Source organism: Oncorhynchus nerka, linkage group LG8, assembly GCF_034236695.1.
Source record: "Oncorhynchus nerka isolate Pitt River linkage group LG8, Oner_Uvic_2.0, whole genome shotgun sequence".
NCBI lineage: Eukaryota > Metazoa > Chordata > Actinopteri > Salmoniformes > Salmonidae > Oncorhynchus > Oncorhynchus nerka.
Window position 1 is genome coordinate 18,177,766 of NC_088403.1, and position 13,800 is coordinate 18,191,565.

Consider the following 13,800-nt stretch of genomic DNA (forward strand, 5'->3'; position numbering starts at 1 on the left):
ACTTTCTTTCTGGATTCGAACATGTTACTTTTGGAACCCAAGGCAGATGCTTAAGCCCATCCACAAGGCCCTAGCAAAACCAGCAAAACCAGCTAAACTCAAACCTACTGAAAGGTAACAGCTCTCACTGTTGCCCCTAGTGGCTGGTTTCTACATCATCTCCCGTCGTCCTCAGACATGGGGGAGGGAGGTCGAATACGGACTTGTATCATGGGTGACCTGACTGGAAGATTCACCATAGGCTAAATCTGTGTCTGGGGAACTGGCCCATTATGTAATAATGTAAGGAGCAGACAGAGTGATCACCTTCGAACATGGGACATATCTTCCTCCAGGCTGTGACCCCGCCCTCGCTGGTGTACTGGCCCAATGCCGTCTCCAGGAAGAACACAGGGATACCACAGAAGAAGAGGAACACAAAGTACGGGATAAAGAAGACACCTGTGGAGGGTTAAAAACACCAGTGAAGAAGAGTGTTTACTGTATGAAAGGTGTGTTGCTATGGTAAATGGTCAAATAGAACAGCAGGAAGGATACAAGGATAAAGCCATTGAGATGAATGACAAAACATTTTGTGTGAATAGACCAAGGAAATGCTAATTGACATTTCAGTTGTGTGATGATGCGGTATTGCTGTACAGTAGTTAGAACATGTTCTTTAGCTACGAGTCCATGAAAAGAGTTGACAGCTGAATAGATATCCTTCATAAGGAAATGAATGAACTTTCCAGTGGATACAGAGAGCCTTTGAGGCTGCACAAAAGCAATCGCAGGCCTGGTATCCTTGTTTTGTTTTTAGGATGCATACATCTTTTGTTGCTCACAGAATATTAGAGGTGAAGCTCCGCCCACAGGGTTAGCGGACACAAGAGTCAACTCCCTCGGGAAACATCTTTCTTATCTCTCTCTCTTTCTCTCTCTCTCTCAATACAATAAAAAAAAACGTGAACAGTAAATATTACACTCACACAAGTTCCAAAAGAATAAAGAAATTTCAAATGTCCTATAATGTCTATACAGTATACAGTGTTGTAATGATGTGCAAAGAGTTCAAGTCAAAAAGGGAGGAAGAAAATAAGCAACATAAATATGGATTGTATTTACAATGGCATTTGTTATTCACTGGTTGCTCTTTTCTTGTGGCAACAGGTCACAAATCTTGCTGCTGTGATGGCACACTGTGGTATTTCACCCAATAGATATGGGAGTCAAAATGTTATTTGTTTTTCGTATTCTTTGTGAGTCTGTGTAGTCTGAGGGAAATATTTGTCTCTAATATGGTCACATATTTGGCAGGAGGTTAGGAACTGCAGCTCAGTTTCTACCTCATTTTGTGGGCAGTGAGCACACAGCCTGTCTTCTCTTGAGAGCCATGTCTGCCTACGGCGACCTTTCTCAATAGCAAGGCTATGCTCACTGAGTCTGTACATAGTCAAAGCTTTCCTTAATTTTAGGTCAGTCACAGTGGTCACGTATTCTGCCACTGTGTACTCTTTGTTTAGGGTCAAATAGCATTCTAGTTTGCTCCCTTTTTTGTTAATTCTTTCCAATGTGTCAGGTAATTATCTTTTTGTTTTTTCATGATTTGTTTGGGTCTAATTGTGTTGCTGTCCTGGGGCTCTGTGGGGTCTGTTTGTGTTTGTGAACAGAGCCCCAGGACCAGCTTGCTTAGGGGACTCTTCTCCAGGTTAATCTAATCCCTCTATCTCTCACTTTCTTTCTCTCTCTCTGTCTCTCTCTCACACACACACTCTCTCATTCTCTGATGTTCACTTACTCTCTCACACACTCTCACATTCTCTGATGTTCAATTACTCTCTCACACACTCTCTCATTCTCTGATGTTCAATTACTCTCTCACACACTCTCTCTCATTCTCTGATGTTCAATTACTCTCTCACACCAACACACCAGCTGTCTTTCTTTCTTTCGTTCTTTCTTTCTCTCCCTGCTCTGTTCAGGCTATTCCAAAAAGGGCTGCACATGGGTCAACATCCTGTAAATATGACCAAACTCTTCATTGGTTTCAGTGCTTTCAGACCATGATATTGTAATCCTACTGTTTATTCTAACAGTCAATAGATGGAGAGGTGCTGGTTTACTTACCTCCTCCGTTCTTGTAGCACAGATAAGGGAAACGCCATACGTTGCCCAGGCCAATGATCTCACCAGCCATGGAGAGCAGGAATTCAGTCTTGTTGGCCCACTTGCCCCTCTCCTGCTGAACCGCATCCTCGGGGCTCCGTTTCTGGGCCTCTGAGTCCACTGGTCCTCCTGGAGTGGTCCCTCCAACCATCTCCTCTTCCATGTTCACTCACTTTCTCTTAAATTCAAAATGCTTTATTGGCAGGACATTTTGTAGATATTGCCAAAGCTCTCTCTTTCTCTCTCACGCTCTTTCTTACTCACTCTCACGCATGAACTAACACATATTTTCTCCTTCTTTCTTTCTTTCTCTCTCTCTCTCTCTCTCTCTCTCACACACACTCCTCCCGTTTCTCTCTTTCCTCCGCTCTCCCTCTCATTGTTAAATCTGGTGCGGACTCCGTGTTTACATCTTCTGTTACTCAGAGGCTCTCTTCAACACAATATGTCCCAATCAAGACAGATTAAGTCTTTGTTCTGTTAGAGAGCCTGAGGCTTTATCCTAATGCAGACATTCTACTCCTCCTAGGATACTAACATTTATGACTAGGCTATTTGTTTGCTTAGTTATGCAGTCAGTCATAGCCTATCTGCACAAATGTATGAAAAACAAGATAATAATTGATTGTTTTAGATATCCACAAGACATTGAAGTTAAGGTGTTTTCCCATTAAGCACATTTCCTCCATGGATTATGTGCAGTAATGTACAATGCAGCAATGCAATACAATCATGCAGATGCAGACTGGCTGTTTAGCTTGAACTTTTATTTAGGCATATGCTAAAATCCAAAGTTTGCAATTTATTTGTTTGAGAAAAAGGATTCCTGCATGCAAGAAGAAAAAGGTGAGTAAGCACTATCATTTCTGTGAATCCTCCATGTGTTAAGCACAATCATTCAATTATGCATGCAAAATATATCTTACAACTCACCCACTATTTTAATGCAATAGATCCTGCTTTTCCACACAGCTGGTAGGAGTCAATGAAGCAGTTCCTTTGGCTGCAACGATAGAGGGTCTTTGGAAAGAATGTTGAAGTGGGAGTAGGGGCGTGTCTACAAACTCCAAAGCCTTCACATGGTATTGAACTGAACCAGGATGCTAGCCTATAACAGCTATGTAGAATGATACAGTAAAACAGCCTGCCATTGTGGAGGACCATTGTATATGTGGAAGAGAGTTGACATGTCCACCAGTTTAACAAAAAATGTATTCAACTAAATCATTTAAATTAAATTAAAGAAAACACAAAACTTTTTTATTATTTGTTTTGCATTTGGCTATCCTATCCTATTTCATAATGTGTTGAATAACAAAGAATAAGGTAGAGACAATTTATTTCAATCCCTCAGTCAGACTAGCTGGAATGTCTGGAATTCTTGTCATAATAAGGGCTGATGATTGTTTGTGATAGGCCTAAAGTAAATACAATTGCTCTTCAAATAGCACCATCACAACATAAGTAATTTAGATATGTTTATTCCATACATTAATTCACCTGTTGTGCACTTTCTTCATAATGTATATATATATATATTAATTGCCTGGCAGGGAGCGACTGTTCATACTGTATATGGTGCTTTCAAGACGAATGGGAATATGACAAATTATAGGTAAAATCATGACGTAGGTGGTCTTCGGGTCGGAAAGTGGGAGCTCTAGAAAGAGGTCAGAGTTGCCGACATGGGGTGCATTAGTAAATTCACCCTTGGCGTTTGTAAATTCCAAGCATTGTCAGATTGTCCATTCGTAAATTCAGAGCGTTTTGCTCTCTGAACGTTCAGAGCGCACACTGGACGCTCTGGCCGAGGAATAGGGTTGATCCAAGCGTTCTGACCTCACAACGGCAGTCAAGCACCCATGCTAGCATGCTAGCTACTTACAGACATAAACGACACCTCACTCTGACCATTTTTCTTGCTCTAACCGAGCTTTTTAGGCCGTTTTCATGTTATCCAGAGCGTTGGTGACTGTAACTGTGCTGCTGGCAACAATTTAATTACGCTTTTTTTTTGCCAAGGTTAATGACACGGCATATTCAACAGGGTGTTGAGCATTAGTCAATTCATCAGTTATTCTGCGCTCTGACAAACAGACGAGAGTGCTCTTAAATCGAAGTAGATAGCCAGAGCAAATTTACAAACGCACCCCATGAAATTACGAGTTATATGACCTTCAAAACGATTTTGTTCACAGTAGGAGCTCGTTTGGTTCGAGTTCCCAGTTGTCTGGAATGCACTGAAGTAGGAACTCGGGGAGATGATTCTAGGAAAAGGTCGTTATTTTTGTTATTAACTAAAAAGCTAAATATGTTTTAATCTTGTTGTAACAAATACATAAGATACATTTCAATTCAAGGAACCAATTTACGCCTAGAGGTCAATTGTTTTGGAACATGTTTGTTCCTGATGCGGCATCATACCTCAGTGGGAGCGACTTGGAATTATGACGTGCTCTGTGACGTGTTTTTTGCTACCAGGAAACGAATGTAAACATAGCAATCGGAGGAGAAACGCGAAAGCATTCGCATAATTCTACAAAAATCTCTCGATGCTGGGTGCTAAATACGATTTTGCAGCACTGGGCGAAATGGGGTTAGCTGGAAATATGATTGCCAATTCTAGAAAAGGTTTAACGCAGTAGCTAGGACTGAGGCAGGCTAATCGCTTGATAAACCGGTAAGATAGCCTGCTATATTTCATGCTAGTAGCTAGTTATATTTCCTATAGAATATATATATATACCCGATGTGATAAACATATTGCTGTGTTTGATAGCAGCTTAGTGAATTGTGTTCGTCTATTTGACATGTAGACACACATCCACTTCGGGGTGCAGAGAATTTGCAACAAGCTGATGACATGTCGGCAGACTGTTCTTCTGCCAACCAGGAAGAACCTAATGCTGTTGTTGGAAACATATTGCTGCAGTTATAGGTATTGTTCATAGATGCAAGCAAATTACCGAGAAATATGAGAACAGATATTTAAAAATAAGAAATGTCATGCTGAAGATAAACCTAGCATACTCCTCATCCACTATCCACTATAAGCCAATGCAATGACATTGTATACTGCTCTTCCCAGGTCCAGGCATGTTTGCCATAAGGGCACCTGAGGAGGAGTCCTCAGAGATGGTGGAGGAGATGGACACGTCAGAGGCTGTCTGGTGCTGGTATTACCTAGCTGAATGTGGAGTGTGGCACATGTTTGAGGTACAGGACATATCACTCCACCTATGCATTCCTCATAAATCCATCCTCTTACTTGATCTATCGATCCATTCCTTCATTATTCCATCCCTCCATCCATTACATCCATCCACCCATCCCCTCACTCACTCTACCCATCCCAGTCTCATTTGCAATTTGTTCTGCTTGTGGCAGATTGATCCAAGTGCTGCATGCTCTGTGACCAGTGAGCAGATAGAACAGAATTACAGCAGGAATCAACACGGTGTCATGGAGTTTTACACCGCCAAGTACACCTACAGACTGGACTTCTCAGGTACCAAGAACGCTACAGTACTGGCACACATACAGTATCATTTACAATCATTGGATATGTTGGAGTCCGTTTCTAATTGGCTGATCTTTGTTACCTGTTTGTCTTTGTTTCACAACCAGTCATGAAGCAGATCAATGTCACAACCGGAAAACAACGGCCAATCAAACGGGCATTCCACTCTGCCACTGGCTTTAGGTGAGTCTGAGCTGTACCGATGGCGTCACCCACGGGCATGTAGCTGTATAAATAACTCAGACATGCAGGTAGCCCACAGGCCTGTAACTATATAACTAAGACATACAGAGTTCTGAGTGCTCTCCATTGGCTCTGTGGTCAGTTTCACTTCCTGGAGCTTACTTCCCGGAGCTTACTTTAGTCTATTGTGGGGTTAGAAGCATCACCTGTTATATCGTAAAATCTTATGCATGTTGTGCTACATTTTGGGTGAAAATAAAAGGATGTGTAACTAAGGGCATTGACATAATAACCACCCAGCAGTTGGACCCAGGCCTGACCTGTACCGTATGTGTCTGAGTTGTGTATATGCATCTGTCACCCTCGCCCAGGTTCATTTGTGATAATCTGGCCCTGCCGGTGCCCTGCCACTGGGAGAGAATAAATACAGACGAGCCTTATCAGGTAAGGGAAAATGATGTGTGTGGACAATATGCTGTGTGGCTACATGCCCGTGGGTGACCCCATCGGTACCTCTTTCAGACAGAGAGCTTTACCCGTCTTTTGCCGGTTCAGGTTACTATCTGAATGGGGCAGGGGTAGAAATACCGGGAACTCCTAACCAGCATGTTACCTGCTCAAGACCTAGTCATTACCTGCTCAATACCTAGTCATGTTACCTGCTCAATACCTAGTCATGTTACCTGCTCAATACCTAGTCATGTTACCTGCTCAAGACCTAGTCATGTTACCTGCTCAAGACCTAGTCATGTTACCTGCTCAAGACCTAGTCATGTTACCTGCTCAAGACCTAGTCATTACCTGCTCAAGACCTAGTCATGTTATCTGCTCAAGACCTAGTCGTGTTATCTGCTCAAGACCTAGTCATGTTACCTGCTCAAGACCTAGTCGCTATCTGCTCAAGACCTAGTCGTTATCTGCTCAAGACCTAGTCATGTTATCTGCTCAAGACCTAGTCATGTTATCTGCTCAAGACCTAGTCATGTTATCTGCTCAAGACCTAGTCATGTTATCTGCTCAAGACCTAGTCATGTTATCTGCTCAAGACCTAGTCATTACCTGCTCAAGACCTAGTCATGTTACCTGCTCAATACCTAGTCATGTTATCTGCTCAAGACCTAGTCATTACCTGCTCAAGACCTAGTCATGTTACCTGCTCAAGACCTAGTCATGTTATCTGCTCAAGACCTAGTCATGTTATCTGCTCAAGACCTAGTCATGTTATCTGCTCAAGACCTAGTCATGTTATCTGCTCAAGACCTAGTCATTACCTGCTCAAGACCTAGTCATGTTACCTGCTCAAGACCTAGTCATGTTACCTGCTCAATACCTAGTCATGTTACCTGCTCAAGACCTAGTCATGTTACCTGCTCAAGACCTAGTCATGTTATCTGCTCAAGACCTAGTCATGTTACCTGCTCAAGACCTAGTCATGTTACCTGCTCAAGACCTAGTCATGTTACCTGCTCAAGACCTAGTCATGTTACCTGCTCAAGACCTAGTCATGTTACCTGCTCAAGACCTAGTCATGTTACCTGCTCAAGACCTAGTCATGTTACCTGCTCAAGACCTAGTCATGTTATCTGCTCAAGACCTAGTCATTACCTGCTCAAGACCTAGTCATGTTATCTGCTCAAGACCTAGTCATGTTGTCTGCTCAAGACCTAGTCATTACCTGCTCAAGACCTAGTCATTACCTGCTCAAGACCTAGTCATGTTACCTGCTCAATACCTAGTCATGTTATCTGCTCAAGACCTAGTCATTACCTGCTCAAGACCTAGTCATGTTACCTGCTCAAGACCTAGTCATGTTACCTGCTCAAGACCTAGTCATGTTACCTGCTCAAGACCTAGTCATGTTATCTGCTCAAGACCTAGTCATGTTATCTGCTCAAGACCTAGTCATGTTATCTGCTCAAGACCTAGTCATGTTACCTGCTCAAGACCTAGTCATGTTACCTGCTCAAGACCTAGTCATGTTATCTGCTCAAGACCTAGTCATGTTATCTGCTCAAGACCTAGTCATATTACCTGCTCAAGACCTAGTCATTACCTGCTCAAGACCTAGTCATGTTATCTGCTCAAGACCTAGTCATTACCTGCTCAAGACCTAGTCATGTTACCTGCTCAAGACCTAGTCGCTATCTGCTCAAGACCTAGTCGTTATCTGCTCAAGACCTAGTCATTACCTGCTCAAGACCTAGTCATGTTATCTGCTCAAGACCTAGTCATATTACCTGCTCAAGACCTAGTCATTACCTACTCAAGACCTAGTCATGTTACCTGCTCAAGACCTAGTCATTACCTGCTCAAGACCTAGTCATTACCTGCTCAAGACCTAGTCATGTTACCTGCTCAAGACCTAGTCATGTTATCTGCTCAAGACCTAGTCATGTTATCTGCTCAAGACCTAGTCATGTTATCTGCTCAAGACCTAGTCATTACCTGCTCAAGACCTAGTCATGTTATCTGCTCAAGACCTAGTCATGTTACCTGCTCAAGACCTAGTCATTACCTGCTCAAGACCTAGTCATGTTACCTGCTCAAGACCTAGTCATGTTATCTGCTCAAGACCTAGTCATGTTATCTGCTCAAGACCTAGTCATGTTATCTGCTCAAGACCTAGTCATTACCTGCTCAAGACCTAGTCATGTTATCTGCTCAAGACCTAGTCATTACCTGCTCAAGACCTAGTCATGTTACCTGCTCAAGACCTAGTCATTACCTGCTCAAGACCTAGTCATGTTACCTGCTCAAGACCTAGTCATGTTATCTGCTCAAGACCTAGTCATGTTATCTGCTCAAGACCTAGCCATGTTATCTGCTCAAGACCTAGCCATGTTATCTGCTCAAGACCTAGTCATTACCTGCTCAAGACCTAGTCATGTTACCTGCTCAAGACCTAGTCATGTTACCTGCTCAATACCTAGTCATGTTACCTGCTCAAGACCTAGTCATGTTATCTGCTCAAGACCTAGTCATGTTACCTGCTCAAGACCTAGTCATGTTATCTGCTCAAGACCTAGTCATGTTACCTGCTCAAGACCTAGTCATGTTACCTGCTCAAGACCTAGTCATGTTACCTGCTCAAGACCTAGTCATTACCTGCTCAAGACCTAGTCATTACCTGCTCAAGACCTAGTCATTACCTGCTCAAGACCTAGTCATTACCTGCTCAAGACCTAGTCATTACCTGCTCAAGACCTAGTCATGTTACCTGCTCAAGACCTAGTCATGTTACCTGCTCAAGACCTAGTCATGTTACCTGCTCAAGACCTAGTCATGTTCCCTTTATAAGTAGAGTAATACATGCTTATGACATGTCTTATAATGCATTATACCTGTCAGTGTTCAACTGATATTCAGAGACATGACGTTGCCACGAGTAGCACTGCAGATGTTGCAGATGAGCGCGGTGCAAGATGATGCACTGACAGGGTATCACAGTGTATCTGCCCATGTGCAGGGCGGCACGTCAATCTTCTACAACGTGATCGCTGTGGGACAACAGTGGAGAGGTTTCGCCTTGCACTTCAATTCTCTTAGTTGTTGTGGAAATCGGCCCGATATTTATTTTTACTTTCTGCATTGCTGACTACCTTTAAAGGCCAAGTGCAGTCGAAAACATGTTTTCCTGTATTTTGAATATATTTCAACACTATGAGGTTGGAATAATACAGTAAAATTACGATAATGCCCTTTTATTGTAAGAACTGTTTGAAAAGACCGCCTGAAATTTCTGCCTGTTTTGGTGGGAGGGAGTTTTGGCCTTCCTGGTGACATCACCAGGTGAAAAATATGTTAATAGACCAATAAGAAAGAGAGTTCCAAATCTCTCTGCCAGTAGCAGCTAGTTTTCAGTTTTCCCTCTGTACTCAGACCACTTCCAGACATTCCTAGCACAATTCTTGCTTGAGAAATTTCTCTTTGCTAAGAAGCTATTTTTGTTTATTTTTGACCATATTAATAGAAAGAAAATCCACAGTAAGGTACTTATTTGTTTCCCAGAAAATGTGATTTGATATTGAGATAAAAACAGCTTTATTGGACCTTTAAGTAAAGTGTTATCAATGTATCTACCTACTCCATGACTCTCTTTAGCCAGTTTGTTTCTTTCTAACTAAAACACTGTGTGTCATTGATTTGCAGTATACCCATGTCTGATTGACTATTCTCTTTCAGCTTGTAGAATTAGGAATTAGAAAAGCAGTAATTTAATAGGATCTTTATTTCAGCTCGTCTCATTGGCCAGAGATACTTATGAATTCAAGGAAGTGGTCAGACTCTATGAAAGGACCATGTGTCACCCTATCAAATCTATTCAGAGGATACAGAACCTGGATCTGTGGGAGTTCTTTTGCAGGTAGAGCTATGTGTGTGTGTGTGTGTGGTATTATAAGGTATTATAATGATGTTAGTATAGTTTAGTATCTAAATTATTTTGATGATAGCACCTAGAATCCCAGTTTGGAATGATGGTTTGAATTAGATAGGTAGACCTTTTTCGATAACTTCTTAGAGATATTTTGGTTGGAAAACATGCTTAACCTAAATGCTGAGACTGATCAATGCTTTTGTGTTTTTACTCCAATTACTAAAGGAAAAAACAACAATTGCGCAAGATAAAGCGAGTTGTGGACATTGAGGAGAAAATGTTATTTCATGGCACAGGCCACAGCAACGTGCAGGCTATATGCACATATAACTTTGACTGGCGGCTAACTGGGAGCCATGGGGACGTCTATGGCAGAGGTAGATTCCACTTGTGTTGTGTCATGAAATCGTAACTTTCTCACAATTTCACGGTTTTCCAAAAATCCCGGTTAGAATATTCCTGGATTTCCTGCTTATTCCTGCCTATTCCTGCCTGATTCCGAGAATCTTCCAACTTTGATTTCTGGAAAACCCCAGAATTTTGCAACAGTAGTTTCAACTGTTCAAACATAGCATTCTAATACTGTCCTTCCCATCATTTCTCAGGGAGTTATTTCGCCCGAGACGCCAAGTATTCTAGCAAATTCTGCCTTACGACTGGGAAACATAACTTTGCCTTGCAGAAGCACGGACTAGCCCCGCCGATATTTTCAAGCGAGCCTCCATATAAGACCATGTTCCTGGCCAGAGTGCTGGTCGGCGAGTCCACGTTAGGCAATCCGCTGTTCTGCCGACCGCCATCCAAGGACATGAGCTACAGCAACTTCTTTGACAGCTGTGTGGACGACCTCGCCAACCCAAAGATCTATGTCATCTTCGACTGCAACCAGATTTACCCAGAGTATCTGATTGAGTTCTACTGACGCCTATGGGGTGATCAGGGACTTTATCACACAATGTACAGGGGGTGGATTTTTTTTTTACCAGGACGGGATTGGGATTCAGAGACATCAGGGGAGGGGGGACGAGAGAGGAGGGACTTAATGGACGGCCATGATGACTTCCCGCTGTTTGATTCAAGGCCTGACTGGGACTTGGATCATAAGATGTGCCTTAATGGATTATTATGGCAGAACAAGGAAGACCATACAAGAAGACTATGTTTCTATAAAAGCTGTAGAGTTCGTAACGAGTGGTTTGTCTATTTACTGTGTTTAGAGACTTGTGGGTCGGAGAGGGCGAGAGGTGGCGTATTAGAAAAACAGAAAAGTAACTGCACACTGTTTGAGCGTTCCCGAAATGGATTAGCAATGTTTCAAGGCAGGATCACCTTGTGTTGTCGAAACGTTGCGAATACGTTTTGGGAGCTTTCTAACAGTGTGCAGGTATTCTTTTTTTATTTTCCTTTGTTTGGGTCCAACATGACCATAGTCAAACAAAGCTAAAAAGTGCAACACACTTCTAATGAGGATGTAGACTGAATAACGACTTTGGTGACCAGGATGCAATAACTCACTATTACAAGTGAAGTCGCCAACATAAAGTAAACAAATGTTTGACTTGCCCTACTCCTGTATACAAAGACCTGATTTCATAGATAGACATTGAATAAGTAGGTGTATCCAAACGTTTGACTGGTACTGTGTATAAGGGATATATTCATTGTAACTGTACAGTAATCTGCTCTTGTAATATTTTCTACATTGTAGAATAATAGTGAAGACATCAAATCTATGAAATAACACATATGGAATCATGTATTAACCAAATAAGTGTTAAACAAATCAAAATATATTTTAGATTATTCTAAGTAGCCACCCTTTGCCTTGATGACAGCTTTGCACACTTTTGGCATTCTCTCAACCAGCTTCATGAGGAATCCTTTTCCAACAGTCTTGAAGGAGTTCCCACATGTGCTGAGCACTTGTTGGCTGATTTTCCTTTACTCTGCGGTCCAACTCATCTCAAACCATCTCCATTGGGTTGAGGTTGGGTGATTGTGGAGGCCAGGTCACCTGATGCAGCACTCTATCACTCTCCTTCTTGGTCAAATAGCCCTTATACAGTCATTGTCCTGTTAAAAACAAACGATCGTCCCACTAAGCCCAAACCAGATGGGATGGCGTATCGCTGCAGAATGCTGTGGTAGCCATGCTGGTTAAGTATGCCTTGAATTCTAAATAAATTACAGACCATGTCACCAGGAATGCACCATCACACCTCCTCCTCCATGCTTCACGGTGGGAACCACACATGCGGAGATCATCCGTTCACGTAGCGCTTGATGGTTTTTGTGACTGCACTTGAAGAAACTTTAAAAGTTCATCATGTCTTAAAGTAATGATGGACTATCGTTTCTCGTTGCTTATTTGAGCTGTTTATGCCATAATATGGACTTGTCACAACACAACTGATTGTCTCAAATGCGTTAAGAAGGAATTAAATTCCACAAATTAACTTTTAACAAGGCACACCTGTTCATTGAAATGCATTCCAGGTGACAACCTCATGAAACTGGTTGAAAAGGATTCCTCATGAAGCTGGTTGAGAGAATGCCAAAAGTGTGCAAAGCTGTCATCAAGGCAAAGAGTGGCTACTTTGAAGAATCTCAATTATAAAATATATTTGGATTTGTTTAACACTTATTTGGTTACTGCATCATTCCATATGTGTTATTTCATAGTTTTTACAATGTAGAAAATAGTAAAAATAAAGAAAAACCCTTGAATGAGTAGGTGTATCCAAACTTTTGACTGGTACTGTATATATAACAAATATAGTTACCAAAGAAATTTGAATTCTAGGAAAACTAGATAGATTTCACATAGAGTTGCTCCAATTCTAACTGAACAGACAATGCAAACACTGCAGTTGTACTATCACATCATATCATGCATGAGGCTTATAGTCAGCTCGTCTCTGTGTACTGTACTGTTGCAGATGCATTTTCTAAATGAAAGCTAGGATATAGCTAGTGTTGCTAAGCTAAGAAACTGGATGAATCTCTTTGGGGACCGTTTGTGCAAGTCAAGTGATTGATTGCCTGAGTTAATTGAGGCCAAGACCTTCGGCCAAGATGGCTTTTAAAGGCCAATATGTCTTAAAATCTACTGCTTTCTCCTTCACCGCTATTGGTACCACGATCTGACAATGCAGTAGGCTACCTGTATATGTGTATTGTATGTAGTTGATATATGCATGATAAGCACTCTCTTACCCCTTAAACAATCTACCTCCCTCATTCTGCACATTGTACATTGTTCAAGAAGGAAATACCCCCATGAAGATTTTCTTGAGCTGAATTAAAATGGTCTTTCCTCTTAATGAGAGGGTGTCAAACTATGTCATAATGACAGTATTTTCGTGTTCATTTAAAGTCATAATGTTGGTCAGTACTTCATGTCCTCTGCTTTGATGTATAAACTTGATATGGGCTTGATTTAGGCCTACTGTTGTAATACACTGTAAATAAACAAACATGTTATATGTGTATGTTTACCGGAGCGAGTCATGTTGAATGCAAGGTGGGCATTATTTTATCTATCTATTTCCTGCAAATACTACCAAGGATCATTGAA

General features: G+C 41.7%; 2 protein-coding genes across 5 annotated transcripts in view; one reads left to right on the forward strand and one right to left on the reverse strand.

Annotated features, from left to right (window-relative positions):
- LOC115126759 (sodium- and chloride-dependent GABA transporter 2-like) overlaps window positions 1-3,182 on the reverse strand; it is a 17,826-nt gene extending 14,644 nt beyond the window's left edge. Inside the window, exons 1-3 of one of the 3 annotated variants that reach the window (XM_065021475.1) lie at window positions 3,079-3,182; window positions 2,107-2,323; window positions 307-441 (exon numbers count right to left, since the gene is read on the reverse strand). In XM_065021475.1, the coding sequence (XP_064877547.1) occupies window positions 307-441; window positions 2,107-2,308 (337 nt within the window). In that variant the 5' untranslated portion in view covers window positions 2,309-2,323; window positions 3,079-3,182. Of the gene's footprint in view, window positions 1-306; window positions 442-2,106; window positions 2,464-3,078 lie in introns of those variants that run through there. The other 2 variants (XM_065021477.1, XM_065021476.1) reach the window with 2 other exon arrangements.
- A 1,271-nt stretch (window positions 3,183-4,453) lies between these two features.
- Window positions 4,454-13,712, forward strand: LOC115126760 (protein mono-ADP-ribosyltransferase PARP11-like). Of its 2 annotated transcripts, XM_065021483.1 has the most exons (9): window positions 4,455-4,825; window positions 4,962-5,083; window positions 5,234-5,361; window positions 5,533-5,653; window positions 5,773-5,848; window positions 6,220-6,292; window positions 10,084-10,211; window positions 10,449-10,600; window positions 10,829-13,712. In XM_065021483.1, the coding sequence occupies exons 3-9, from the start codon at window positions 5,242-5,244 to the stop codon at window positions 11,143-11,145; spliced, it is 987 nt and encodes a 328-aa protein (XP_064877555.1). In that variant the 5' UTR covers window positions 4,455-4,825; window positions 4,962-5,083; window positions 5,234-5,241; the 3' UTR covers window positions 11,146-13,712. The 2 variants fall into 2 exon arrangements, with proteins under 2 accessions (XP_064877556.1, XP_064877555.1); XM_065021484.1 differs by lacking the exon at window positions 4,962-5,083 and having other exon boundaries at window positions 4,454-4,825.
- Window positions 13,713-13,800: the final 88 nt, after the last annotated feature.

Bases quoted from the DNA above. Each gene is read 5' to 3' on its own strand.
- LOC115126760 (XM_065021484.1), top strand. From the start codon at position 5,242: ATGTTTGCCATAAGGGCACCTGAGGAGGAGTCCTCAGAGATGGTGGAG. The intron at 10,212-10,448 runs GTAGAGCTATGT...CAATTACTAAAG, and splicing joins CTGTGGGAGTTCTTTTGCAG to GAAAAAACAACAATTGCGCA. The intron at 10,601-10,828 runs GTAGATTCCACT...ATCATTTCTCAG, and splicing joins TGGGGACGTCTATGGCAGAG to GGAGTTATTTCGCCCGAGAC.